The following is a 27,375-nucleotide window of genomic DNA, read 5'->3' as shown; positions in this document are numbered from 1 at the left end:
ACCACCCTCACTCCCCTGAAACCATTGTCATTGTTGGAATATTCCTTGTCCTCACTTTCACAGAACCCCTCTCTGACTGCCCTAAGTAGCGTTCTTCCTACCTGAAATAAGAAATGTATTTCCCTGTTTATCATCTGTCTTGTTCACTGCTGTCTGTATGCGCTGCGTTTAGAACATAGTAGGTGCTCAATAAATATTTGTTGAATAAATGAAAGCTAGGCTGGAAGAATAAGGAGAGTGAGATCCATTCACTTCCACTCTGATTATAGTCACACTAGCTAGCTTGCATCTGAAATATGCATATGCCAGATAGTCAGGGGCACTACACTGTAAGTCTTGGTTTCATCATGTGTAAAATGAAGATATGAGGACCAAAACTGTTGCAAAGATTAAATGAACACACACTCAGATGATACTCAGCAGACATGCAACTATTATTAGTATCATGTGTAAAATGTACATACAATTGTTGTGAGCTCAGAACAGTGTCTGGCACATGTAAAGGGCTATATAAGCTATTGATGCTATCATCACTATCATCATCATCACACCAGGCCGGGCCCTCATCTAAAAGATGCTTTAATTGAATCTCATTGTGGTTTTGACCCTGGGTGCTCGCCAGACTTCCTCGCTGACATCTCTGGGCTGGGGATTCAGGCCCTTGTGGACCACAGGCTCCTATCGCTCCGCCCACGGGCCTAAACCGCCCCCGGTCTCCATAGAAACCCACCAGCCACGGAGGGGCGTGACGCCATCGAGACGGACAGGGGCCTTCGCCTATCGAGTCAAAGTCATCTCGGTGTGAGGCACAAACGGGACCTCTGACTGGTGCGTCCTTGCAGGAAGGCGGGAATACATCGATAACCGCGGGAGCCGTACCGTACCTACCAATCAGTGGCCGAGGTGGCTGTGATGGACAGACATAGAGGGAAGAGGCCCGGCGTTTGGGCTTTTACCCAACCAGAGGTCCACAATCTCGTGAAAAGGCCAATAAGGAGGCGGCGGGGGTGGGGCGAAGAGGCCGGTTGCTCCGGAAGTGGAGGGAGGGGATGAAAATGGCGCCCAGCTCGAAATCGGAGCGGAACAGCGGGGCCGGGAGTGGTGGCGGCGGCACCGGCGGCGCCGGGGGGAAGCGGACAGCGGGGCGGCGGCGGGAGCACGTACTCAAGCAGCTGGAGCGGGTCAAGGTGAGGCCCAGAGTCTGGATGGGGCGCGCCTGAGGGTGCGGAAGAGGGACGAGGGAAGCGGAGGGAGGGCGTTTGCGGGGTGAGGGGTTGTGGGCGGAGTCCCGGGTAGGGGGCTCGGAGGGAGGGAGTGGGGCGGCGCCCCGGGGAGAAGGCTTGGATGCGGGGGCCGTGTCGGGGCTGGGATGGAGGCGTGGGAGGCGGGGCACCGCGACGGGGCTGGGATGGAGGCGCCGCCGGAGGAGTGGGGAGGAAGGGGGCGATCGGGGTTAGACTCCTCCAGGGCCCTCCTCCCGCGGCCCCTCCGGTGTGGAGTCTTCGCGCCCCCTCGGCAGAGCCCTCGCTGCCGGCTTCGCGCTTCCTCCGCTCGGTGCTGCTCTCCGTGTTCTGCTCTGGCCACACGGAGCTGGGAGCTGCTGTACCTGCTGCCGCCTCCCCTGCCGAACGGGAGGCGGCTCCCCGGTCTCCCCCCCTCGGACGGGGGCCACCTGAGCAGGGCTTTCCCTCCGCCATCAGACTGCACCTTTCCAGGGGGCCGGGGTCTCCGCCCCATCCGTCTGGGGGCTGGGAGGGCAGAGGGTTGTGAACGCGGCCAGGCCAGCCGCAGCGGGGCCGCGGGGTCCGGGCTGTGTCGCTGTGGACGGGGTGTGCCTGGTGCCTCGTCTGCGAGGCCGGGAGCTCCGTGAGGCCGGCGGCGTCTCCCCGTTGGGACTGGAGCTCCCGGGGCCGAGACGGTCTCCGCCCTTAGCCTGGGAGCTCCCGGGGCTGGGCTGTGCCTCCGCCCTTGGCCTGGGAGCTCCCTGGATGGGTATCTGGGTATCGAGTCTTCCTTGTCGGCCTGGGCCTTGCAGGGCTGATCCTTCAGACCAGGGTCTCCTGGAGGGCTGGGCTGGGTGCCCCTCCCGTCAGCAGGCTCCCCAGACCGCTGTCTCTCTGCCATTAGAGTGGACTTTCTTGAGGGAGGACTGTTCATCCCCTATCGGACGGGTAGCAGGACCCAGGGTGCCCAGGTCACCTTGTACCCCTCTTTCCTGGTTGAAGTGTTTGAGATGAGGGAGTGGGTTAAAGGGGACTAAGCTAAGTGAGAAGGGGAATCAGGAAGGACTTGGGTCACTGGTCAGCCCCAGTCCCACCCTCTTATCTGCCTCAGTTGGTCCCCTGCTGAGGCCACAGCTGTCCCAAGGGGCCTGAGCACCCCACGTGTAGGCTAGTGGGTTGAGGACAGGTGAGTGCCGTTGGTCAAGCCCCCGGCCAGCCTTCTTAGCAGTTTGGGACGCCCACTGCTCCGTGTGCCATGAGGTGCCTTCAGGAAGGCAGCCAGGTGGCTGGCAGATGTGGGCAGGGGTGACTGGGGGACCTCCCTGGGGGAACGGGATGATGCCAGTGCTGTCCTCAGAGTCTGGGGCCTTGGCAAGAGGGACCCTGAGGCTGAAGAAGGGTGGGTCTGGGAGGGTGGCCCGGGTCCCTGGTGAGGAGGGCGGCTCCAGGGAAGTCCAGCTTACCTATCTCCCCGAGCCAATCCCACCTTCCAGAGCTTGGACCACCCTTGGTGGTGATGGTGGGCGGGGTGTGGGCCTGCGTTCAGTGCTGCTCTTCCTTGGGTGAGGGGCCTGGGGGACTGCAGGTGGCCTCTGTCCAATGGTGCCTCAAGAGTCCTGGCCGCCCCTTCCCCAGATCAGTGGGCAGCTCTCCCCTCGACTCTTCCGGAAGCTGCCACCCAGGGTGTGCGTCTCCCTTAAGAGCATCGTGGACGAGGACTTCCTCTATGCAGGGTGAGGCCAAGGCCGGGCAGGGGGGTGGCTGGGTGGGGTGACAGGCTGGCCCTGACCTGGCCCATCTGCCCTGTGCCCCGCCAGACATATCTTCCTGGGCTTTTCCAAGTGCGGCCGGTACGTGCTCTCCTACACCAGCAGCAGTGGAGACGACGACTTCTCCTTCTACATCTACCACCTGTACTGGTGGGAGTTCAACGTGCACAGCAAGCTCAAGCTGGTAGGGCCAGGCTCGGCGCACAGCAGCGTGCCCCCCCCCCCGCCCCAGGTCATTGCCACCCCTCTGAGCCTCAGTTTCCTTCTTCAGAAAATGGAGATAGTGTGCTCATTGGGTCAAGGCTCATGTTAGGTCAAACCACATGAAATTGCCATTGTTAGAGATGAAAACGGGTAAATAGCGGTAATTTTATGAGGTTCAACTCAGCATATACAGTCCATAGAACTCAGGGTCTACAGCTCAAGCCAGGGGGATCCAGCAGCTTTGTTATGACCAAGTGGGTTGCCACACTGGCTTTAGCCCTGACCTTGACTCCCCCAACCCCATCCCTACTCCAGGTGTGGGGGGTGCTGTTACCCCAGTTTACACATGAGCTCAATGGGGTGGATAGGGCTTGGAAACCAATGCGTCTGGCCGAGTCCCCTCTGCTGGGACAGGGCTTCCTGGGCACATCCAGCCCTGGATCCAGCCTGTTTCCCCCACTTGTGGACTGTCTCCCCAGCCTGTCCTCAAGAAGGCAGAGGGGTGCAGGCTGGAGGCTGCTTGGGACTCCCTGGCCTGAGACACCACCAGAGGGGTGCTTCTGCCGGCCTCCATTCCCGCCCAGCGTGCTCTCGGGTGGGCTCCTGTGGACCTCTGTCCGCTCTGACCCTGCACTGACACAAACGTGCCCCTCAGATCCGGCAGGTGCGGCTCTTCCAGGATGAGGAGATCTATAGTGACCTGTACCTGACTGTGTGTGAGTGGCCCAGCGATGCCTCCAAGGTCATCGTCTTTGGCTTCAAGTGAGACTCGAAGATGGGGAGGCTGAGGTTGGCTAGGGGAGGGCACACGGACCAGGCAGCTGAGGCTGTGCTTGCCCCCAGCACCCGCTCAGCAAATGGGATGCTCATGAACATGATGATGATGAGTGACGAGAACCACCGAGACATCTACATCAGCACGGTGGCTGTGCCACCATCAGGCCGCTGTGCCGCCTGCCAGGAAGCCAGCCGGGCCCATCCAGGTGAGGGGCTTGGGGGCTTCAGAGCTCAGGCCACCTGCTTCCTTACTCCAGGGTGGCGACTGAGCCCATGGGTATGTGTTACTGCAGGTGACCCAAGCGCGCAGTGCCTGCAACATGGCTTCATGCTGCACACCAAGTACCAGGTGGTGTACCCCTTCCCCACCTTCCAGCCCGCCTTTCAGCTCAAGAAGGACCAGGTGGTACTGCTCAACACCAGCTACTCCCTGGTGGCCTGTGCTGTCTCAGTCCACTCGGCAGGTAGGCTCCCAGGTGTGATGACAGTCACAGCATCTGCTGTGAGCCCTGTCAGGTCAGTCCTGTCACTACCTTATGTGACAGGAAGAAACTGAGGCTTGGAGAGGTGCCTCATCCACGGTCACCCAGCCACAGAGTGGGAGTGCTCGGATCCAGACCCAGTCTCACCCCAGCAGTGTCCTCTCGAACAGTGGGCCTGGCATGTTCCCGTGTCTGTGTCCACTACAGCCGCCACCAGTAGAAACATGAAAGTGGCCCATGTGACCAAGGAACTGAGTGTTTGACTAATTTTAGTTATGTTTAAAGTCACATTTGGGCCCGGCCGGTGTGGCTCAGTGGTTGGTGTCGGCCTCTGAACCAGGAGATCACAGTTTGATTCCCAGTCAGGGTACATGCCTGGGTTGCGGGCTCAATCCCCAGTGTGGGGCATGCAGGAGGCAGCCGATCAGTGATTCTCATCTTGATGTTTCTATCTCTCTCTCCCTCTCCATTCCTCTCTGAAATCAATAAAAACTTTTTTTTTTTTTAAAAAAGGAATGTCACATTTGGCCCGCAGCTATCATGCTGGACCACATAGTACTGCCTTCTCAAAAGGAGAACTGTTCATTCAAAACTTTAGGGAGTGGTGAGTGGACAGAGGGCCCTCCTACATCGTTGGTAATCAGAAGGACCAGTGAAAATCAGAAGGTGATGTCCCTTGACAGAGTGGCAGTCGTTAGAAAGCTGGGTAATGCCACTGACTTCTGGCTAGTGGAGCCCTGGTGGCTTTCCCCCGCACTCCCAGGGCTGCGTGGCAACAGAGTGTGACGTAGGCCCAGCAGCCCTGCGCCTGGGCATATCCAAAGCTGTGGTGGTGGGAGCTGGGGGCCACCTGGTGTCCATTCCTGGGGATGTAGGAGGCAACAATAGGGTGGATCCACAGACGCAGTGTGAGCTCCAGTATCCTGTCCAGGGAGCATATCTCAAAGTCATTTGCAAATGCAAAAGAAATACAAGCTCTATAACCGAATAACACACATAAATTAGAAATGTTTCAATTTTGCAAGAATGCAGTCAAATAAAAAAGTGCCCGCTAACTATGTTAAAAGGGTCGCCCTGGGGCAGGAGACTGTGGGCGTGAAGAGTGGCCTAAGTGTCTAAAACGGCCTCTCCCTCATACCTTTCCCGTCCTCCTTCCTCTTCCCCTCAGGCCCGTTACCTTTGCCTCTCTCTCTCCTAAGCTCCAAAGACCCTTGTTTCCTGAGCCTGTGCAACCCCGCTGGCTCCCTTTACTACCTCTGTAACTTTCTAAACAAACTTTCTCTTAGCATTTGGAAAAAGAAAATGGAGCCCACAAACTAGCCAGGACCAGGGCATCTTGTGTCTGGGCCCGTCAGAGGCCTCCCACCCCTGCTCTGGTCACCTGTGCCCATGTGGGCGAGGCCCAGCCCTGGTTAAGCTGCAATCCTCTAATGAGCCTGTCCTGGGTGGGGCTCCCTGCCCTCATGGTGTGGGTCCTGTTGGGAAGGACCATGTCAGACAGGACTCAGCCATGTGCACCAGCCACGGGAGGGGCACTGTCACTGATGTCTAAACACTCATCTCACCAGAGGAGGGTATTTTCAGGGAGTTTTGACTTGGCCACTTTCTGGTGGACAGGAGTGCATTGATGGACTCGAATGACCTTGTGGTGTGGTCCTGGACAAGCTTCTCTGAACTGAGAAGAACCACCCCACCCATCCCACCCTCCACCCCTTTTGCTGCTGGGGGCGGGTTCCAAAGGAGATGGTGCAGGCTGGGCACAGGGCCTGGCCTTGGTGCTGCTTAGTTCAGTGAGTGGTGGGGCTCTCGATGCTGGGCCGCCGGTCTGGCTCACTGGGGAGGATGGAGCGTAGTAAACTCTCAAACTTATGTGGCTTTTAAAAAAATCTTCACCCGAGGATGTGTGTTTTGTTTTATTTTTTGGTTAGAAAAAATATTATTATTTATTTTAGAGAGAGAGGAAGGGGGGAGAGAGTGAGAAACGATCACTTGCCCCAGCGGGGATCAAACCTAGGTATGTGCCCTGACCAGGAATCGAACCTGCCACCTTTTGGTATATGGAACGATGCTCTAGTCGACTGAGCTACCCTGCCAGGGCGTGGCTTTTTGTGTTTGTTTTTTGTTTTAAAGTTTTATTGATTTTTAGAGAGAGAGGAAGGGAGAAGGAGAAAGAGATACTCAACGTAAGAGCATTCAGCTGCCTCCTGCACGTGCCCCAACCCAGGACCAAATCCGCAACCCGGGTGTGTGCCTTGACTGGGAATTGAACCGGCATCCTTTCCAAACCGAGCCACATGGGCCAGGGCTGTTTTCCTTTTATTTATTTATTTTTTTATGTGGCTTTTATCTGCTGTCACCGTAGACTGTCAGCTCCTTTTCTGTCTTGTTCACTCGTGTCCTCGGTGTGTGGCATACAGTAGATGCTCACGAATCATAGAATGAACGTGTTCCTGTGCATATACATATAAGAGAGAGGCCTTTTAAAACTCTTCTGGGTGTTTCATACAGATCATAGAGCATAGGCTTTTTTAGAACCTCCCAGGGTGGGAGAGAGGCCTGCACTTGAGCTTTTGTTTTGACTTTGGCTCACCCCAACACCTACATCTCTTTTTATATTCCAGGCGATAGCAGCTTCTGCCAAATCCTGTATGACCATACCACCTACCCTCCGGCCCCTCCCAGCCCCCCTGGGCCCCAGAGCCCAGAGGTGCCCCCGGCCCTCCCCAGCCTCTGTCCCGAAGTGGCTCCAACCCGTCCCTCGGGGGTCCCTGAGCCCTCACCCGCCATCGCCAAAGCCAAGGAGTTTGTGGCCGACATCTTCCGCAGGGCCAAAGAGGCCAAGGGTGGGGCCTCAGAGGAAGCTCGGCCACTCTCCCACACGGGGCCCTCCGGCAGCTGCTGCCGCCCATCCTCTGAGCCTGTAGCCCCAGGTGGGGAGGTAGCACCCCAGGACAGCCCCCCTGCAGCGGAGGAGCCAGCCCCTGAGCCTGGCTATGTCAACTACACGAAGCTGTATTACGTGCTGGGGTCCGGCGAAGGGACAGAGCCAGAGGATGGTGAGCAGGGAGTCCACCCAGCAGGCAGGGCCCCGAGCATGGGAGGCTGGTCCGGAGTGGGCCTCAGGCCTGCCACCACCCCTACCCCCTCTTCCTGCCCCTTCAGAGTTCGAGGATGACAAGATCTCCCTGCCTTTTGTGGTGACCGATCTCCGTGGCCGAAGTCTGAGGCCCATGCGGGAGCGGGCTTCTGTACAGGTAGGTGCTGGCAGCAGACAGAACCAGGGGCAGCCCCAGGGAGCCTGCTAGGGTAGTGCTGGGCACAGTCCTCCCTCTACCCCTCCGCCACTGCCCACAGGGTCAGTACCTGACAGTGGAGCAGCTCACGCTGGACTTTGAGTATGTTATCAATGAAGTCATCCGCCATGATGCCACCTGGGGCCACCAGTTCTGTTCCTTCAGCGACTATGACATCGTCATCCTGGAGGTGGGCCCAGGAGTGGGACAAAGCGGGTTCCGGACCTCTCTGCTCTGATGGTCATCCTCAGTAGCTGTCACCATCCACCCCTCGTCCCCTAGGTCTGCCCTGAAACCAACCAGGTCCTGATCAACATTGGCCTGCTGCTCCTGGCATTCCCATCCCCAACTGAGGAAGGCCAGCTCCGGTGAGTGGGCAGGGGGCCACACTGAGACCCTTCCATGTAGGAGAGTGGGGATGTGAGGAGACTGCCCTTAGCCCCCAAACTTGGGTCAGGTACTCTGTTATTGCTCCAAAGACAAAGCCCCTTGAGGCAGCCTGGGTCCTCGTTCATGGACGTGGTGGTCCCACCCCTTTCTCCTCTGTTTTCCACCTGCCTGCAGACCAAAGACCTATCATACCAGCCTCAAGGTGGCATGGGACCTCAACACGGGCATCTTCGTGACAGTCAGTGTGGGCGATCTCATTGAAGTCAAAGGGCAGACCAGGTAAGGCTGGGCTGAGGCCAGGGCCTGGGGTGGGTGCCAGAGTGATGAGATCCCTCACCCTTTTGCCCTCAGCGGCAGTGTCTGGAGCTCATACCGCAAGAGTTGTGTGGACATGGTCATGAAGTGGCTGGTGCCCGAGAGCAGCGGCCGCTACATCAACAGGATGACTAACGAGGCACTGCACAAAGGTAGGCACTATGACCAATGATAGTAGGACGGGGTTATCCCAGTGCCAGGCAGGCCTGGAGGAGACCTTGACTCCTGTGCTGCTGAATGGACGAGCACGATGGCTGTGCTAGTGGATGGCGCGGAAGAGGGGTGAGGGGAGGGAGGGCAGCCTAGCCAGGCATGCTGGGGGGCCAGCTCAGGGCATGGCAGGTGTGGCACCGGAGACCTCCAGCCAGTTGCTTATTTATTCAGCAGACATTTATTGGGTGGCTGCAGGCAGGAGGCAGAGCTAACACAGCAGGGTCCCTGCCTTCCAGAACCTTCTGGGCCCAAATCAGGTCTAGGAAAGAGGGAAACTCATCTCACAGCTGGGCCTTCAGAGACTCCTCTGTCCCAACCCTTCCCCACAGGGTGCTCACTGAAGGTTCTGGCAGACAGCGAGCGATACACATGGATTGTGCTGTGAGGGTCTGGCCCGCCTGGACACTGACTCCAACTACCTCCGCGGCCTGGGAGCTGGCCGCCTTCCTGGCAGCCTCTTCTTGGTTGGCTGGCCACCCAACGACCGCCACTAGTGTTAGGCTGTGGGAAGGGGGCTGGGCGGGGCAGCCCCTGGTGGCCTGAGAGTCTGGATGCTTCTTATTTATGCCTATTTAAGTTGGGAAGGGGCAGAGGGAGGGAGTCCCCTGCCCCACCAGCCTCGAGTGCCTGCCTTTATCCTGCACGGGGCATGGGTCTTTGCTCCTTGTGTATTTTCCCCTTCCCAGGTTACAGGTGTGGACATTGCCCCCTGGGAAGCTGAACAGACCCTGATTCCTGCCCCCAGCCTCTCCGACCTGAGATGGCCAACATTGTGGTCAACCCCCGCCCCCCCCGTTACTCCTCTTCATGTAATAAATGTTTTATTTCTGAACCTGAGTTCCCTTTCCTGCGATCAGGGCAGCTGGAGCCCCAAGGTCCTCGTGTCCTCATCCCAGCCCCCGGCAAGGCCCTCAAGTCAGCAGTAGCCAAATATCACAGCGGAATTTATTGTTTTAAGAAAGACTACAAAAAGGTAGAAAACGCTTGGCACACTAGACTACCACACTTTCACTGCTGGGAGGGAGGCCAGAGGGCATGGAGGGGAGTGGGCGACCACCCCAAAAGCTTGCAGCACTGCGGAGCACACAAAATAGTGATTTTTATACAATAGGTCAGGTTTTTTTCTTTTTTTGTGTGTGATTTTTGCCATAAACACCTATCTCACAGGTTGAAAACACTGAGAAAACCGAACAGATAAGGCCATGATGGTTGGAAAAAAACCCAAGTTACCGACTCCGCTTGGGCGGCACTCACAAATCGCACAATAGTCATGTGGGGGGCGGGCACACGGCAGGGAGAAGCACGGAGGTTCCATTACAAACCAACCAGCGGCAGGATTGGTGGGGGAAATGGGGGGTGGTCTTGGATCTGAGCGAGCGGAGCCCAGGCCTTGAGGGCAGGCTACTTCTGGGCCCTGCTGCCCGCAGCAGGCCCCTCTGGGCTCCGGCACCAGGCCCAGCCCACTGCTCTTTGGAAGCTGGAGGCAGTGCCCCCTGCAGCCTTCCCTAGAGCCAGGCTGCCTTCCCCAGAGCTAGGCCGGGCAGTGCCCCCCTCTAGGGCTGTGGGGCAAGGGAGAACCCAGCTCTGGAGAAGATGCGACACCCACGGCTTTAATTGCACTTATACCAAGGAGGAGGGAGCAGTGGGGTTGCTGGGGAAGGGGTCCCGGGGCTGCTGCTGACAGTGGGGGATCCCTAGGTGATGCCCACCTGTGCCCACCCGGGGCTCAGGGCTGGGCCCAGGACAGGCTGTGCAAAGCCAGCGAGCTGAATAAGTTAACAGGGGAGGGGGCCTGCCTGCCTGCCCCCTGAGGGGGGAGGAGGGAGAGGCTGCTGCCTTCTGGGTCAAGGGGCCAGGCTGCTGCCCCAAAGGGCACCTGGGCACAGCGGCGGGTTCCTTAAGGCACGTCTTTTGTGTCAGTTTGCAGCTGTGGCTTTACCCGGCCCTGTGATTGTGCCGGTCCTGTCGGGGGTGGGACCCCCTTGACTTCCCTGTCTGGGAGGCCCCCTCCCCACCCTGGCCAAGGCTGGAGTGGGAAAAGCGAAGCCACAGGAGCTGTGAGGGACCCTGGAGTGGAGGGGCGGAGGGGGCGGGCGGGGCGGGACAGGGGGGGCTGCGGGCTTAGCTGGAAGGCAGCGCCTGCACGAAGAGGCCGCGTGTGTCTGTCCGAGCAAGCTTGGTCGGAGGCTCCAGAGCCTCGGGGCCCAGCGCAGGAGAGGGAGACTCGCTGCCCGCCGCCAGCGAGATGTCCTGTGGCAGTTCATCCTCACTCTCCTCCTCCTCTTCCTCCTCCTCGTCTGGGAAACAGGAACCAGAACCACTCAGTGCAGGGCGCTGCGTCCCCAGCCCCCTGCTGCAGGTGTTCCTTCACCCCAGCCCGCGGCCTGCCCCATCCCAGACTTGGGCCCTGGGCGGGGACAAGCCTCGCCTACCTTTGTCTGGGTCTAGGGGGTTCAGCGAGGTGGCCAGGTTGGCGAACTGGAAGGAGGGGAGAGGAAAAAAGGTGAGGGTCCCGCCAAGGGGTGCCCCGCCCGCACCCTCGGCGCTCCCTGCGCACCTCGCCCATGACGGCGATGGGGGTCTCTCCCTTGGCCTGAGCCACTCGGTGCTCGATCAGGTAGTACATGTACTCATCGTAGAGCAGCCGGATGAGGTGGAAGGAGCCGAAGCTGGCCGCGCTGCGCAGGGTCAGGTCCCGAATCACCATGGAGCTGGGGCAGCAGCGGGGAGGAGGAGTGAGGCCGGTTCCGCCCCTCCACTGCAGGATCCAGCAAGCCCAGCTACCCTAGCCCCGTCCTCCCCCCCCCCCCCCCCCCCCCGTCCCCGCCAGGCTTCTGTGGGGTGTGCACCAGTAAGAGTGGAAGGCCCTAGCTCCCCCGCCCCCGCCCCCCAAGACATCTGTCTTCATACAAGACCACCTAAGCCCCCTTTGGCCCCGCCCCTCCCGGATCCCGCCCCTCCAGGCGCACCTGTAGAAGGACCACTTGAGGAGGAAGAGCTTGGCGGCCTTGGGAAAGCCGGTGCTGCCCTGGTAGGGCTTGAGCACCTGACTCACGACGCCATCCAGCCAGGCCGCCCACTGCTCCAATGAGTTCTGCTGCTGAAGCGTCACCTTGAAGTCCTGCTCCAGCCGCTGCACTACTCGGTCCTCGCAGCGGCACACCCACGAGGCCTGCTCCTGGGCACAGTGGGAGGGCGTCCCCCGACTCAGCCGCCGATCCAGGCTCACCCAGCCTGGCTTTACTCACCTGCCCTGCCCTGTGCTCACCTGCACGTTGGCGAAGTCCACTCGGTTGAGGTCGCTCAGCATCTGATTGATCTGCGCCGTGTTCTGCAGCACAGCGCGTGCCGCCTGCGCCAAGTGGTTAAGCGATGTGTACCGCCGCAGCGTCTGCGCAAAGGCGCCAGCAGCTGCCACCTGGGGGCGAGGGGAGGAGGGGCTTGTGGCTTCCGCGGAACCCACACCCACTGCAACCTCTCTGAGCCCTTTTCTTCTCCTAAGTAGGATGGGGGTATATCTCATTGCTTTTGTTGGGAGAGCAAGAGGTTGGAAATTTCGAATTTTGGGTATCCACCCACCTAAAGCATGGCCCCCCCCCCCCCAAATCAATGGTTTATACCTGACCACCGTTATTATTATTATGAAAGGACACAACAGAAAATCTGAGTGCACTGCCCAGAAAGGGCATAGCTTCAATAAATTTCATTCTATTATGTTTTTACTATTCCAGTGAATGTCAGCTCCACAAGGTGAAGTTTGGTTCATCTTGGTCACTGTTGTGCTGCCAGCACTAAGAACCACGCTGGGCATACAGTAGGCACTTAACAAATGTGTTTAATCAATGAATGAATACATGAGTCCTGCCAGTTCTGAAGTGCTTCCCCCTGGATCCAGCTTCTACTCTCTCCCCACAGGCCCCCAGCCCTGCCTGTGTCGGGCGTATCCAGGGGTGGTTTTTTAGACATCAGTTCTGTTTAGCTGCCTTGTTAGCATTTTACGAAAAGAAAAAAAACACTTTGTTTTTCCTTCTTTGCTCAAGAGCAAGCACATACCATCCAATTCCTCACATCTAAGTAGTGGGTGATGTGTAGCATTGATAAAGAGGCTATTGTTCTGTTTCTTTATCAGTGTAACTCTCTTTTTTAAAGATTTTATCTATTTCTGAACACTTAAAGCACTTTCTGTTGAGGTTGTCTGAAGAAAACTACTTCAAGTTTGCAGTTTGTGTGTGTGTGTGTGTGTGTGTTTTAATTCCTCACGGGAGGACATGCTCAATGATTTCAGAGAGAGGGGAAGAGAGAAAGATAGATGTGAGAGAGAAACATCCTTGAGTTGCCTCCCGAATGCACGCAGCCCGGGAATCTAACCTACCACCTTTCTGTATAAAGGATGACACTCTCACCAACTAAGCCACACTGCCCAGGGCTGCAGTTGGTTTTTAAGATTCTGTGTTGTGAGGTATTGTTTCAGAAATGGGCAACTGAGGAAGCTAGTTTGTAAAAACAATGCCCAAAGCTCACTCCCAGGGGACAGGCAGGGGGATAAATCTTATTGCCTTTTTGGGCAGCGGTACTGAGACCCAGCCTGGAGCTCCCAGACCTTGGCCCTGCAGCCGGGAGGAAGGAGCTAGGCTGAACCCAGGCTGGCCCCTCACCCTCACCTTCACCCGCAACATCTCCTCAGGGATGTTCACCATGGCATGAGTGAGCCAGCTTTCCAGGCTCTTGGCAAAGTTCCGGATTGCTTGGGTCAAGGCACCTGTGGGTGGCAGTGGGAGCTGATGAGGACTGAGGGGTGGGGGACAGGGAGTGGGGTTGAGGGGGCAGCAGCAGTGCACTCACTGGGGATGGGCCGCAGCACGTCAGGGATAAGGATTTCCACCAGGCCCTGGTATAGCACGTTGTCACAGTGCTTGGTCCACTGCAGCACTGGCTCGAACTTGGACAGCAGCACCAAGCTGGCCTTGGGCAGCCGCTTCTCAGCCTCGTCGTGCCTGCAGACACCCCGTCTTGAGTCAGGAAGGTGCTCCCTGCCTCTGTCTAACCCTTAAGGTCAGGCTGACATAGGCTCAGTGCCCCCAGGGTCCGGTGGGTCTTATACTTTGCATACTGGGACACAGGCACCCACCTACCCACTGCAGGGAAGACATGATTCAGTGGGGCACCCCATCCCATGCACTCAGTGTCAGACCTATACACACTCTGGAGGGGGCTCAGAAGGCCATGTTTACCTCACCAACTGCAGGAGCCAGGCAGGCACCCCCATTCCTGCAAGATGCCTGAGGTCCAGCCACCCCAGCTCTGGTACTGACTCACAAAGTCCTCCCCTTCCTCCCCTCCTCCCCGCTCTCTCCCAGGGACTCACACGGCCAGCGGTGGTGCCTCACTGGACTGGTTGAGGTTGTACCTCCAGAAGGTTTTCCACAGCGTCTCCACCAGGGTGAACTGCAGGTTCACCATGACGTCAACGATGGCCTATTGGGGAGGCCGGGCATTCAGGGTCATTGGTGGACAGCGTGGCCCTCCCTCACCCCACCTGCCTGCCAGGCGCCCTACCTCACAGTGTTCCCGGTATAGGACCTGGAAGGCCTTGATGTCCCCAGGCCCGATGCCCTCGGGCAGCACTTTGCCCTGGATGTCAAGCTCTGAGAAGTCAGGGAGGCTCCTCGAGGCATCTGGGGGCAGGAAGGGACACCATGAGGCCCTTTGTCCCCTACCTGCCTGTCTCCTTGGAGCCTCATCCTGGGATCTGATTAAGTGGTTACCACTTTCCTACCAAGTGGGAGTCCCCCCTGTGCAGTGGGGGATGACAAGGCTCAGGGAGGGCAAGTGAACCAGCTGGGACCACAAACCCTGACCCAGGCCCCGGCCCATAGGCCAGGGGGCTCTCACCCAGGAACTGCTGGTACTGCTGGACCTGGGCGCTGATGTCTGACAGCCCGGTGGCCTGCTGTGGCCCCACGGCCACACCGTTGGTCATGCCCTCCATCTTCTGGATGGGCTTGAGCCTGGGGGAGAAGGGGTGGGCGGGGCAATTGGGTGGGGGTCAGCCAGAACACCCTTTTTCACCCATCAGTGCAGGGTCCAGCTTGCCCTCTTACCTCTGCTTTTGTGAGAAGGGCTGGCCTCGCATAGCCATGTGCTGTTGGTCCTCCATCAGCCGCAGCAGAGGCGAGCTGGCCTTGATGCGCAGGCCATAGTAGTGGTACTTGGAGTTGCCCCTGAGAGTGAGGTGGAAGGTGAGGGCTGGGCTGGGGAGGCCACTAGTCATCCACCGGGAGCTTCATATCATACCCGCTTGGGGGCCAGAGAGAGCCCACAGCGGGGAGACACATTCCACAGCAAAGACTTGTTGACCACTAGTCATAAGAACATGCTAGGTGCTGTTCTGAGCTCCGAGCACATACAAATCGACCTGCTCCTCATCCCTATCCTATGACGATTGCCTGGACAGGTGAGGAAATAGAGGCATAGAGAAATGCAGCACTTTGCTCAAGGTTATGAGGTGATGCTGAAGCTGGGAACTGGAACCGAGATGCATGCATAGGCCCAGGGGTTGCCAAAGAGAGGCAGGGAAGGGTGGGTTCGTGGAATGGCTCCCTGTTCCTTCCTGTGTGAATTCAATGACTCGAGCCTTGATAAAGCACTGACTGTGTGCAGCCCCTGCACTGGCAAGATGTATGCATTTCAACATCGGAAGACAGATAAGAAACAAGGGAAGTAACATAAAAGGCATGTTGGACAATGGGAAGTACTAAGGAGAAAAAGTAAGCAGGGAAGGGTGAAAGGTAAGAGTGTCAGAGAGGTAGAGAAAGGCTGCAGTTTAAGGGGACTCAAGGTTGTTTGAGTTGAGGTGGGGAAAAGCACACAAGGCAGAAGGCACAGCTGGTGCAAAGGCCCTGGGGTGGAAAGCTGTACAGAGGCCAGTGGGGCTGGAGGGGAGTGAGCAAGGGCATGAGAGAGGTAATTGAGGCCCGGGATAACTTGCAGTGGGGTGGTCCTTGTGGCTATCAGGGGAAGGTGGCCCCACCTGGTGCCCAGACGGCGGGTGCGCAAGCCCATGAAGACAGAGCGGATGAGCTTGCCAAAGGAGGCGGCATTGACGGGCTCCAGCTTCTGCTCCTGGCAGTGCAGTAGGTAGTGGCAGTAGAGGGTGCTCCGTGGCAGACTCACGCCCTCGGCCGTCTCATAGTTGTCCAGGAGCCACTGGACCTGGGGCCAGGTGGAGATGGAAGAGTGCTAAGCATTGCTACAGTATCAGCCCTTATCCATGGTTTTGCTTTTTGCAGTTTCAGCTACCCAAGGTCAACCACAGTCCAAAATATTCAATTTCCCCAGCCATCAACACTGTCTGCTCCTGACATCCAACCATTGACAATGTCATGGCTCAATGATCCAGGATCACTGAAGTGACATGTCACAAAGTCAGCAGTAGCCTAAGACACTATGTCACATATGTCATTCACTTCACTTCATCTCATCATGTAGGCACTGCATCAGCTCTCATCATCACAAGAAGAGTGAGTATAATACAATAAGATATTTTGAGAGAGTCCATATTCACATAACTTTTATTACAACATATTGTTATAATTATTCTATTTTATTATAAGTTGTTGTTGTTAATCTCTGACTGTGCCTTTAAACTAAACTTTATCATAGGTATGTGTATGTAGGAATAAACACGGTATATGTAGGGTTCAGGCATCCACTGGGGTCTTGGAATGAATCCCCCATGGGTAAGGTGGTAGTACTCATTGTTTAGTGCTCTCTGTACCAATTTCCTTTTTTTTTTTTTTTTTTTAAATATTTTATTGATTCTTCACAGAGAGGAAGGGAGAGAGACAGAGAGCCAGAAATATCGATGAGAGAGAAACATTGATTAGCTGTCTCCCGCACATCTCCCACTGGGGATGTGCCCACAACCCAGGCACATGCCCTTGACCGGAATCGAACCCGGGACCCTTCAGTCCACAGGCCGACGCTCTGTCCACTGAGCCAAACCGGTTTTGGCCCAATTTCCAATTGTGAACCTGACAACCACGATGTAGGGCATATCCTATCACAATGACCCATGGGAATTCTCTAGAACCAGACTGTCTAATATCGTCACTATCAGCTACATATAGCTATGTAAATACAAATTTAACTTATGCTAAGTGGAAAAAGCAATGTCAAAAGGTCACAGGCAGTAAGATTCCATTCATAGACATTCTCAAAATGACAATATAGATATGGGGAACAGATCCGTGGTTGCAGAGGGTTAGGGATGTGGGGAGGGAGGAGGGCGCCATGACTAGGAAGGGTTAGCATGAGGGAGACCTCTGTGGTGCTGAAACAGTTCTGCATCTTGACTGTGGTAGTGGTTTCCAAATCTACACACACAGCAGCAGACACCCACGCTACAGCAATGCTGGCTGCCTCTGGATACTGTACTGCAGTTATGTCAAACGTAACGCGTGGGGGTAACCTGGGGAAGGGCGCATGGGATATCTCTACTATTTTTGCAGTTTCCTGTGACTCTAAAATTGTATCAAAATAGTTTAAAGAAAGCAACTCAACTCAGTTCCTTGGTGACCCCACCAAATTTCAAGTGCTTAATAGCCACATGTGGCCAGAGGCCTCTGTAGTGAGCATTTATATCACCAGAGAACGTCCTATTGGACAGCACTCCTCTATCAGCATGTCTGCAAACTGTGGGCGAGGACCCATTAGGGGATCATTAAGTTGGTTAGTGGGTCACACCAGCATTAAGGAAAACTAGACTAGCCCTGGCTGGGTAGCTCAGTTGGTCAGAACACTGTCCCAATACATCAAGGTTGCGTGTTCGATCCCCAGTCAAGACACATACGAGAAAAAAACCAATGAATGCATAAATAAGTGGAACAATTGATGTTTCTCTCTCTCTTCCTTCCTCCCTCTCGCTCTGAAATCAATAACTAAAAAAAAAAAAAAGAAAAAAAAGAAAAAAAGAAAAGAAAACTAGACTAGAAGTAAGGGTATGTAAGGGAGGTCCCTACCTTCTGAGAAAGTGTCCATCTGAGTTATGTGGTCCACAATGGGTCACCATGCACGTGGACAGTAGTTAAAAAAGTGGGGAAGCCCCTTGGTTGGGGTGACTCAGCGATTAGAGTGTCAGCCCTCACACCAGAGTCACGGGTTCAATTCCTGGTCAAGGGCACATACCTGGGTTGCAGGTTTGATCCCCCGTTGGGGAGTGTATGGGAGGCAACCAATTGATGCTTCTCTCTCACATGGATGTTTCTCTCTCTACCCCCCGCCTCTCCTTCCCTTCCACTCTCTCTAAAAAAAAATCAATAGAAAAAATATCCTCAAGTGAGGATTAACAACAAAAACGGGGGAAGACATCACTCCGGACCCCTGTGCTCTGTGAGGACAGGGGCCACCCATAATTACCAGGCCCTGACCCAGCCATGGTAACAGAGCTGATGGGGGCCCATTGGCATTGGGACCCAAGGCTGCCCAAGTGATTGCATACAGCCACCTCTTGGCAGAGGGAGGTATCTCAGTGCTGTCCAGATGCACAAAGAACCTTGCTCAGGGCAGCTCCCCGCATGATGGTGCCTGCCTCTCCCTCTCCTTGCTATCTATCTGCTACTATCAATTATAATCAGAGTGACACTTCTTGAGGTACCACTCTAAGAGCTTCATGCACATTAGTTGAGGCTCAGAGGGACTGAATAACTTGTCTAAGGCCAAACAGTGATCATTCAATCCTGAGCCATCTTCATCTGAGCACTATGGTGCCAGGTTACCTAGGTGTCTGAGGGGTCTCACCACCCGCCTCCTCAGGGGCCAGGGCTGGTACTTACAGTGGCTGGTGAGGCACGGGTGGTATGGGAGTAGGACTGGCTGGCACTGCCCAGCATGTAGCCACCTTGGATCACGTAGGTGCCTGCTCCGCCGCTGCTGCCGCTGCTGCCTCCACCACTGCCCCCGCCACTGGCTCCATTGCCACCACTGCCACCGTTGCTGCTGTTGCTGGCCCCGCCCCCGCTGCTGGTAGGGCTGGCGACAACCTGGCTGCCAGACACGTACATGGGCACGGAGCCACTGCTGGCCACTGCCTGGGAGGTGGCAGGCGTGCTGACCTGGGCAGCCGTGCCTGCAGCCTCATAGTAGCTGGTGCCCGTGGTTTGCGTGTACAGCGGTGTCTCGGGGTAGGGGTAGGTGCTGGAGCGGCTGAGAACGAAGCAGAAGGAGGGGAGTCAGGGGCAAGAGCTGGGGAACGAGGGGCATGAAGGAGGGAGTTCCTATAGGTGTGGGCTTCCAGGATTGGAGCAAGAAGCCACAGCCTAAGTGTCAGACCAGGCACCACCCCCAGTGCTTCATGAGCAAATTTTCATTGAATCCACATGGGAGCCCCCAGCTCACAGGTGAGGAAGCTAAAACAAAAGGGCTACATGCCCAGCGAGTGGCTCAGATGGGAGTGCCAGCCCATCCTGTACACCAAAAGGTTGTGAGTTCAATTCCCAGTCAGGGCACATACCTAGGTTGCAGGTTCGATCCCTGGTTGGGGAGTGTATGGGAGGCAACTGATTTATATTTCTGTCTCACATTGATGTTTTTCTCTCTCCTTTCCTCTCTCTCTCTAAAACAAATCAATAAAAAACCATATCCTCAGGTGAGGATAAAAACAAACAACTGCCTCCCAAAGTTTCTTTTTTATAAAAAAGGTCTAGTTAACTTGCAACAGGCCACATACTTCATTCTATCAAGAAAAAATTTATTGAGCACTTACTGTACGCTAGGACAGTACTGTACTAGGCACTGTAGACCCACAGTGTGTGAGACAAAAAAGGGCCCCACCTAGGAGAGTTAATGATCTAGTGGGGGAGCCAGAAAAGAAGCCTAATGCAAAGGTAAATTGAGGGTACTGTATCAGGTGGTACGTGCCCCGGAGAACAAGACGGGAAGGGGGTGCTGAACAAAGGGAGGCTGGCTCTACTTCTAAATCCAGTGGCCACCCTGAGTGCAGATGCGTTTTTTGTGTGTGGATCCAGCAACCTATTCTGCCCTGGAGAGTTCTCCAGCGATCCCAGGACCTGCCTCAGAAGATGCTGGCTCAAAGGGGTGGAGAGGGGTTGGGTGGGGGCACCTCTCTCACTGTCTCACTCGACATCATTGGACATAGTTTTCATTTTTGAGCCCTCCCAACAATTAGTGATTTAAAATAACATTAAATTTTACAAGTCCAGAAAGATAGGAAGGCCAGTATGGGAAGCCCTGGCTTAGAAGGTGCTGTTGGAGCCATCTCATGAAGGAAGCAGGAGAGGAAGCCTTGCTGCTCTCTTGCAGCCTTGCAAATTGTAGCAAGAGAGTAAAAATGACTGGGTTTATCTTCAGTGGGCTGTTAAGTAAAAGGCGATGGAATCCTACATAGGGGTGAGAGGAGGAGGGTGGAGGAGGAAGCTCTCATGATCCTGCCAAAGGACAAGTTCTATAACGTTCCATTAGGTGAACAAAAGAGGGAATGGTGCAGATGGTGTGTTGGTAAGAGAGGGGAGATTAAGGTGAATTTCTTATCTACGTCTGCCATCTGTATGCCATCCATAGGGGCCCCTGGGGGCAGCCCGGAGAGGGAGTTGGTGGGTCCAAGAGTGGTAAGAGGCTAACCACTGAGGTGAGTGGCCCTGCCATCAGACACCTGGATGCAGATCTTGATCAAATGCCCACATCTACCAAATGAGTGACACCGAGAGTGGTGACCTGAGCTGGCACTAGCAAGTGTTCACACATTCCCGTGGCAGGGACCACAGCCAGGACCAGTCCAGTTCCCCACATGCATCACTTATTCCAAAAAAAATATTGCATCTATTTGCTGAATGACTGACTGAATGAATGTGTGCATCTCTGGTATTGGCCTGGACAGGGACAGAGGCACAGAGGCTGTGGCTTTTACTAGGGCAGGGATCAAGGCCCATCAAGAGCTGGGAATCCAGGAATGAGCCACTATGAGGAAGAGACAGAAGATTCAGTGCCCCAAGAACTTCATATAGCAAAACAACCTGATGGTAAAACGGACCACATGGAATCACACATACTATAATCACAGAGGGAAGAATTCAAACAGAAGCAAGGGACAGACACTACCAGGGGAAGCAGATGGAGCCACCCTGCGACCCCAGGCCTGACTCATGGCTCAGCTCTGATTCTCACATCCTAGTGGCCCTTGGGGCCTGTCTCCTCTCTACAAGGTCCCCCTGTGGTCCCTGCCAGCACTGGTTAAATGCACAGCTAGGAGGCTGGCAGCGTTAGAATTACATCAGTAGAACTGTGAGGTAGCTGGATGCCATGAATCATGACTCAGGTGCTGGGGCCATGCCCCTGAGGGTAGCCACAGCATCATGACCCAGGGACCACCAGCGTCATGCCCACAGGGAAAGGTGGCAGAGATAGAAGGAAAAAATTAGAAAAATGCAAAGAAAACCTAATGAAACTTCTAAAAACTGAAGCAACAATAACTATAGTCCTGGAATTGTTACTATGGGGGATGGAAGAGGGAAGGTGGCATGTAGAGGATCCTGGGCTGGGGCTAGGGCATGCCTGGGGCACATCTACTTGTGACATGTATTTATGTGCCATGCGCAGTCCCAGGGAGTGGAAGTCACCTATGTGTCAGCTGGGTGGGGTCTGGCTTTGTTGTTCATGCTATGTCTGTACAGTGGAGTATTCACAGTGTTGAAAGAGGGTAACCGGGCCCCATATGAGCAAATAGGGGGCAAGATTTGAGCTACACATTGAGGAAAGAAATAAGGGCTAGAACATGCTGCCTCTATTTCTGAACAAAGAAAGGGTGGTTTCTATTCTCAGATTATCTCTGGGAGGAAACAAAAAAATGGGTCAGAGTGCCCGCCCTGGGCAAGGTGGGGGTTAAGGAGTGAAGGCAATTTCCTTTTCACTGTTTAACATTCCATGTTCCTTAGAAATTTTTATCTTGTAAAATTTTTAATTAAAAATTGTTTTTGTAGGAGGCTAAAAACCAGGCCCATCTGACTCCAAAGCCCAGGTTATGCTGGATCCCTTCCCCAACTACAGGGTCCTCCCTGCTTCACCTTTGCCTGTGGCTGCTGGCTGCCCCTGGGGAGCACCCACCATCTGTCTGTCACCTGAGGCCTTGAGGGCCGGCTGGTCCCCTGAGGACTGAGACTGGGCCCTCCAGTCCTGGGGGTCCCGAGCAGACCTATGATCCTAATCCTGTCTCCCCCCCCAGCTTTCCCCCGACTCACATGGCACTGGTCGTGTAGCTGGCGTCACCGCCCTCCACATACTGCACTTGGCTGGAGTACACATGTGGGACAGGTACCTGCTGGAGCTGCTGCACCTGCCGCGGGACAAAGAGCATGCAGAGGGTCAAGAGGTGAACCAGCTCCTCCTCCTCTGCCCCTGAAAGGCTAGTGGCAACCCAGCCTCCCCGGTCACCTGGCTCCCAGGCTGGCAGGCTGCACTTCTGGGCTCTCTGAACACACAATAAACAGGACCAGGAGTCAGAGCCCAGGAGCTGCGGCCTCTGCCAGGGCTGGGAATCAGGCAGAGCTGTGTCAGAAGCTAGGACTCTGCTCCACTTGGGGACAGCAAGGGTGGGGCCTGAGGCGGGACAAACAGAGGGAAGCCCAGACAGGTTCTACTGTGGGTGTGAAAGCTGGACCCCAGGGGCAGAGCCAACCACTGGGACAAGGCTGTCGCTAAAGCCAGAGCCTGGAACTACAGACAGGGCCTCATGGATGGAGTCTGCACTAGGGACTGACCCCTGGTTTGCAGGGGTGGGACCTGGAAATCTAATACGGGATTTAGGGGCAGAGACAGGGTTCGGGAGTGGGGCCCAGTTTGTAGGATGGAACTTGGAACTTCCCACAGGGCCTTAGGGGCGGGGCTTACATACCCCACCCCTATGTGGGGCGGAGCCTGGGACCTGGAACTGGCTTTGGGGAGGGAGTCAAAGGTGGGTCCCCAAGACTGGCTGGCCTGAGGGGGTGTCCAGGGCCTAAGGGGCCGGGCGCAGGCCGGGGCCAGCGGAACCCGCCCCCGCCCGCCCCTTGTCCCTCCACCTACTTTGAGGGCCGTGGCAGCCGTGCCGAACACTAGCACCTGGGGGACTCTCTGGATCCTGACCCTCTGGTCGGGGCTGGCTGGGGCCGGGAGCCCAGGCAGTGGCTCGAGGACCACTTTCTGCTGCGGCAGGAGCAGGTGTGGGGGCAGCACGCCCACCAGCTCCACCCACTGCTCAGCGCCCGGATCGTAATGGGGCGGCAGCAGCTCAGGGCTGCCTAGCTGCGGGGCCTCGCCGCTGCACGCGGGTTGGAGCGACGGTGGCTCCGGGGCCAGCGCGCCAGGCCCGGGCCCGGGCGTGGGCGGCCGGGGTGGCGGCTCCGGTGGCGGCGTGGGCCTGCGCTCTCGCTGCTCTGCCTTCCTAGCGGGAAACTGACTGCCTGAGCTCTGGAGGACAAACAGAGACACTGTGGGGTAACCAGGGCTTCAGGCCTCCGCCCACCGGGATGCTGAGCTCGCGCAGCAGCCCCACCAGATCCCTGCGCCGCGTCTCCGGGAGATGGGACCCCAGATTATTCTCAGCAAAACCTGGGCCCTGAAATGCCAGGTGCCAGGGAAGGGGAAGCCCACAGCCAGAGGTGGAGCCCAGTGTGGGGCTAGGCCCTTAGGACCCCAGGGGGCGCTCTATTCCCTCCCTGCGGCCTGAGCCGCCTGCAACCCTCCCCGGTACAGCCCAGGACCAGCCCCAGTCTGCCCAGATGTAGGTGGGGGAGCTATAGTACCTCTTGAGCCACATGAACTGGCTGGAGCCCCTGCACCGTGAGTGGCTGCACAGGGCTGGCTTTGGGTGCCTGCGGAGTGGCCTGGACCACAGACCTCTGGGGAGGGAAAAGGGAATCAGACCATGGTGATAATGGCAATGATGGTGGCAAACCCATCCCTAAGCACCCACCCCCGGCCCATATGCACTCATATAAGCCTGGGAGCAGCCTGGTAAGAAAGAGGCCACCTTCTCCAACTTCTCACAGCCGGCCCTGCACCAAGTGCCTTCCAGGTTCATTACCACATTGACCCTGGGCACTGTCCCAGGTGTGGAATCCAGGCTCAGCAAGGCAAGGCTGAGGGGAAGTGACAAGGCTGAGAGATGAACTAGAAACTGGCTGAGGGAGTCCCTGCTCTCTGGCTCCCCTCCCTTCAGGCTTATCCCACTCTCCCATGTCCAGGATTCCAGTCCTCACTTCCATGCTATGGTGGGGGTTCAGGTATCACCTTCAGGGCACAGTGAGGGACAGAAGCTGGGGTGGGGTGGGGAAGTGATGAGTCGTGGGGCATAGACTCAAACCCAGGTCTGGATATTCAGAAGGGCTGTGGTGCCAGGCAGAATATCTGTGATTCCTTTGGGGTACAGTTCTGCTTCCTTTGGGGAGAGGATCTATGCTTTTATCGGGTTTCTGAGGGTTGGGAATGCACCAGTGTCAGTGATAACAACCAGATGACAGACAACCCTCACCTCTCACCTAACCTGCCCTGGGTACCATGGCTGGTGGCTCAGAGTACCACCTCCTCCAGAATGCTGGAAACAGATTGGAGGCTAGGGCTTCTCCCTGAGTCTCTTAGGAGTGAGCCAGGACTTGGCCTTGGGGCTCCTGCAGGCAAATCGGCCCAAAGAGGTCAAAGTTGTTTCTCAAAGTTGTTTCTAGCGCCTGCTCAGGGTTAGGTGCCTCCCACAGGACCACATTTCATCCTCACAGCAGCTCCAACCACACTGACCCTAAGCCCCAGGACAGAAGCCATTATTTAGAGTAGGGTGCTGGGTCTGGAGAGAGGCAGAAGCGCTTGCCAAAGTTCCCGGTGGCAGGACTCCCATCTGCCCAGCTCTCACAGCCCTAGAAGGCTACAGAGGCTGCCTGGCCAGGACCCCTCGCCCCAGCTGCCGCCCGCCTTGGCCTGGCACCTCTTGGGTGACAGGGACACTCTGCTGGACGCCGTGGACCTGCAGCTGCTGTGGCACCGTGCCCGTGGGGGCCCCAGCCGTCTTGCTGGAGGAGCTGTTGGCCTGCACTGGCGACCGCTACAAGGAAAGAAAACACGGAGTGATGCCTGATAATACCCTTCTCAGGAGGGCTATCCCCAAGAGCTGTTGGGGGCGGCAACAGCCAGCGGGGGCATGTCCCAACCACCTACACTGGTAACCGGCTGCATTCTGTGCACCCAAATGCCTAGTCCTGGCCACAAGCTGGCCACTACTGGGTACGGCTGGCGATTCAGCCCAGAGGTGCTGGTGAGCAGACCCATCTTCCCCAGTGAAGATAGCTGGACTCCAGCCTCAGCCCAGGCCATCTGCTGCCTCCATAACTGGAGAGGCCGCAGCCCTGAGGTAAGGAAAGACAACCTAATTTCCAGATATGCTGAGGCACAGATGGCAATGGACATGCCCCAGAGCTACGCAGCTATGAGTGGTGGCACCGGGCACTGCCCCCGGGTAAGCTGGTTACAGAGCCCCTGTGAGCTCTGGGCCATGCTGGTATCATTAGCTACTTTATATGTAGAAAACGCTGGGCACAGAAGGCTCTGAGGGCCTTCCCAGAGTCCTCCAGGAGAAAATGGCTGAGCTAGGGAATCTGAACCCAAGCTCCTAATGTGGACACCCATGCTCCAGCCCCATGGCCTGCCTACCTGCTTCTAACACTCTTGAAGATATTTGGGGGTCCCCAGATCCCACCCTGTGGTCTGAGGAAGTGCCTCTACCCAGCCTGTAGAGGGCAGAGGGGCCTACTTTGCCTCCTGCGATGCATTCCTGAGCTGGAGCTGAGGCCCATCTCAACTCGGGTGGGGGAGGAAACTAACTCCTCCTGAAGGTGGCAGGATCAGGAATCGGGCAGCCAAGCCACCCTGCCTGGGGTCAAAGAGGGTATCAGAGCTGGGGGTGGAGAGGGCTGGAGGATTCTGGAGAGCAAGTAGGCTTAGGAGGGGGGGCGGGAGCTCCAAGTATACTATGGGATACATGCCTAACCTGGGGAGAAGGTAGTGGGGAGGGTAGCTGACAGAGCCACCACCTACCTCAGGGGGTGAGTGCACCTGCTGGGTGCCATGCACTGTCAGGGAGACTTGGCCTGCTTTGACGCCCGGGGCTGTGCTCTGCACTACCAGCCGCTGCGTGGGGAGAGCCTGGAGCCGGGAGGAAGAAGCACCACAGTTCACTGATGACAATCTGCACAGTTTTAATGAGCATTAACGCGCATCTGTGTTGAGCCAGACAACATCCCAGTGCTGCATGCTTAGCTCACGGAATCTCCCAGACCAACCCCGATGCAGCACAGTCCTTATCCCCACTTTGGAGGTTGACAGTGAGGCTCAGTACAGCAACTGTGCTTGCCTGAGGTCTTGGAGCCCATAAGCAGCAGAGCCAGGGTTTGTGTCCAGGGAGTTTCACCCCTGAACCTGACAGGACTGTGCTGGTCTGTACGGAGGCCGGCATGCCACCTATAGCCTTCCAGGGGACAGAGCAGAGCCCTTGCAGTCCCTGTGCTGCCTACAGGCTGTCGGCACCTAAACTGGCCTTGGGTTCTCTGCTTGGGGACCAGCTGGACCTGCAAGCCACCTTTCTGACTGCCAATCGTAGTTCTTTCTGTTAAGGTAATTTGTGCGGCTCCTCCTTCCCTGATGAGCCCTAACAGTCTCACCGGCTGGAAGCAGTGGGTGGGGCAGCCCCTATATGGGCTCATGTCCTAGATGCTGGCGAGGGCAGATCCCCGAAGGCTATCAAGGGCTGGTTCTGCACCCTGGGAAGGCTGTGAGGGTCAGGGCCAGACATGACAGACTTACCTGCGGGGGCACAGAGATGTTGGTGAGCTGGAGGGGTGACATGTGGCCTGGCTTGGTCTGCACACTTGTCTGGACCAGCAGCCGCTGCGGGGGCAAAAAGGAAAGCCCTGAGTCGTGCTGACTTCCCCATGAGGACCAGCCCAGGTGGTTGGAGGGGCAGCTGAAATGAACATCTTGATAAGGACAGGTAAGCAGATGGCTCTGGCACTGGATCAGGGTGGGAAGGCCAGGTACCCTTAGCCACAGCCCCACTGCCTCCCTCATGTGCCCTACCCACCTGGCCCTGGGAAGGGGTGTGTCCTACCTGCTGGGTTCCTTGCACCTGCTGAACCACCTGAGTGGGGACTCCAGTCTGGCTGGCCGTAGAGCCTGGGCTGGCCTCTGACACAGTCTCACTGGCCCGCATGGCACCTTCTGGGAGGAGGAGTCATAGGGTCTGCTCTGCCTCTGCCCCTGCTCCCACCCTGAGCCTGAGCCCATGTGGATGGGATGATACAATCTGAGGCAGACCCTTGATGGGGCCAGGCCTCTGCAAGAGTCCTGCCTGCCCCCTGGTCAGCCCTGCCCATGTTCATTGGGGTGGAGGCCAGAAGCAGCCCCACCCCCACCCTCCTTATCCACAGCCAGACTGGAAGGGGTAACCAGAAAGCCATGATGCAGTGGAGGCCTGGAGGGCCGAACCCCCTTTTCCCAACAGACAGGACTTGTAGCCAGGCAGTGACTGGCCTCCCACCTCGGTAGCCCTGGAAGGAAGAGGTGCTGCAGCCACCTTCCCTGAAATGGCCTGTGGCTTCCCAGGAATTGCAGCTGATTAGAGTGGTCCCAGAAGACCTTGTAGGCCAGTGGCTGAGAGCCCCCTCCCTCTCCACGGTCC

General features: G+C 56.6%; 2 protein-coding genes across 5 annotated transcripts in view; one reads left to right on the top strand and one right to left on the bottom strand.

The window, feature by feature from the left end:
• Positions 1-1,055: 1,055 nt before the first annotated feature.
• On the top strand, positions 1,056-9,498 carry DCAF15 (DDB1 and CUL4 associated factor 15). Its single transcript, XM_070416191.1, has 13 exons — positions 1,056-1,187; positions 2,859-2,956; positions 3,041-3,176; positions 3,852-3,958; positions 4,040-4,179; positions 4,267-4,437; positions 7,077-7,511; positions 7,618-7,709; positions 7,810-7,938; positions 8,031-8,116; positions 8,313-8,417; positions 8,490-8,605; positions 8,996-9,498. The coding sequence occupies exons 1-13, from the start codon at positions 1,056-1,058 to the stop codon at positions 9,049-9,051; spliced, it is 1,803 nt and encodes a 600-aa protein (XP_070272292.1). The 3' UTR covers positions 9,052-9,498.
• Positions 9,499-9,599: 101 nt separating this feature from the next.
• The window catches only part of RFX1 (regulatory factor X1), a 33,584-nt gene continuing 15,808 nt past the window's right edge, over positions 9,600-27,375 (bottom strand). Inside the window, exons 3-22 of one of the 4 annotated variants that reach the window (XM_070416187.1) lie at positions 26,806-26,915; positions 26,502-26,585; positions 25,737-25,844; positions 24,631-24,747; positions 23,459-23,554; positions 22,740-23,123; positions 21,917-22,011; positions 18,500-18,869; positions 15,697-15,878; positions 14,768-14,887; positions 14,559-14,674; positions 14,223-14,341; positions 14,032-14,141; positions 13,509-13,660; positions 13,328-13,425; positions 11,935-12,084; positions 11,636-11,844; positions 11,224-11,377; positions 11,099-11,144; positions 9,600-10,963 (exon numbers count right to left, since the gene is read on the bottom strand). In XM_070416187.1, the coding sequence (XP_070272288.1) occupies positions 10,788-10,963; positions 11,099-11,144; positions 11,224-11,377; positions 11,636-11,844; positions 11,935-12,084; positions 13,328-13,425; positions 13,509-13,660; positions 14,032-14,141; positions 14,223-14,341; positions 14,559-14,674; positions 14,768-14,887; positions 15,697-15,878; positions 18,500-18,869; positions 21,917-22,011; positions 22,740-23,123; positions 23,459-23,554; positions 24,631-24,747; positions 25,737-25,844; positions 26,502-26,585; positions 26,806-26,915 (2,996 nt within the window). In that variant the 3' untranslated portion in view covers positions 9,600-10,787. The remainder of the gene's footprint in view (positions 10,964-11,098; positions 11,145-11,223; positions 11,378-11,635; positions 11,845-11,934; positions 12,085-13,327; positions 13,426-13,508; positions 13,661-14,031; positions 14,142-14,222; positions 14,342-14,558; positions 14,675-14,767; positions 14,888-15,696; positions 15,879-18,499; positions 18,870-21,916; positions 22,012-22,739; positions 23,124-23,458; positions 23,555-24,630; positions 24,748-25,736; positions 25,845-26,501; positions 26,586-26,805; positions 26,916-27,375) is intronic. The other 3 variants (XM_070416188.1, XM_070416189.1, XM_070416190.1) reach the window with 3 other exon arrangements.

Source organism: Myotis yumanensis, unplaced genomic scaffold (assembly GCF_028538775.1).
Source record: "Myotis yumanensis isolate MYYU_CA2020_CCGP unplaced genomic scaffold, mMyoYum1.0.hap1 SCAF_5, whole genome shotgun sequence".
Lineage (NCBI taxonomy): Eukaryota > Metazoa > Chordata > Mammalia > Chiroptera > Vespertilionidae > Myotis > Myotis yumanensis.
This window is presented reverse-complemented; position numbering and strand designations above follow the sequence as displayed.

Coding starts and splice junctions, on each gene's coding strand:
- DCAF15 (XM_070416191.1), top strand. CDS start 1,056: ATGGCGCCCAGCTCGAAATCGGAGCGGAACAGCGGGGCCGGGAGTGGT. Junction 3,959..4,039: donor GTCATCGTCTTTGGCTTCAA/GTGAGACTCGAA, acceptor GCTTGCCCCCAG/CACCCGCTCAGCAAATGGGA. Junction 4,438..7,076: donor TGTCTCAGTCCACTCGGCAG/GTAGGCTCCCAG, acceptor TTTATATTCCAG/GCGATAGCAGCTTCTGCCAA.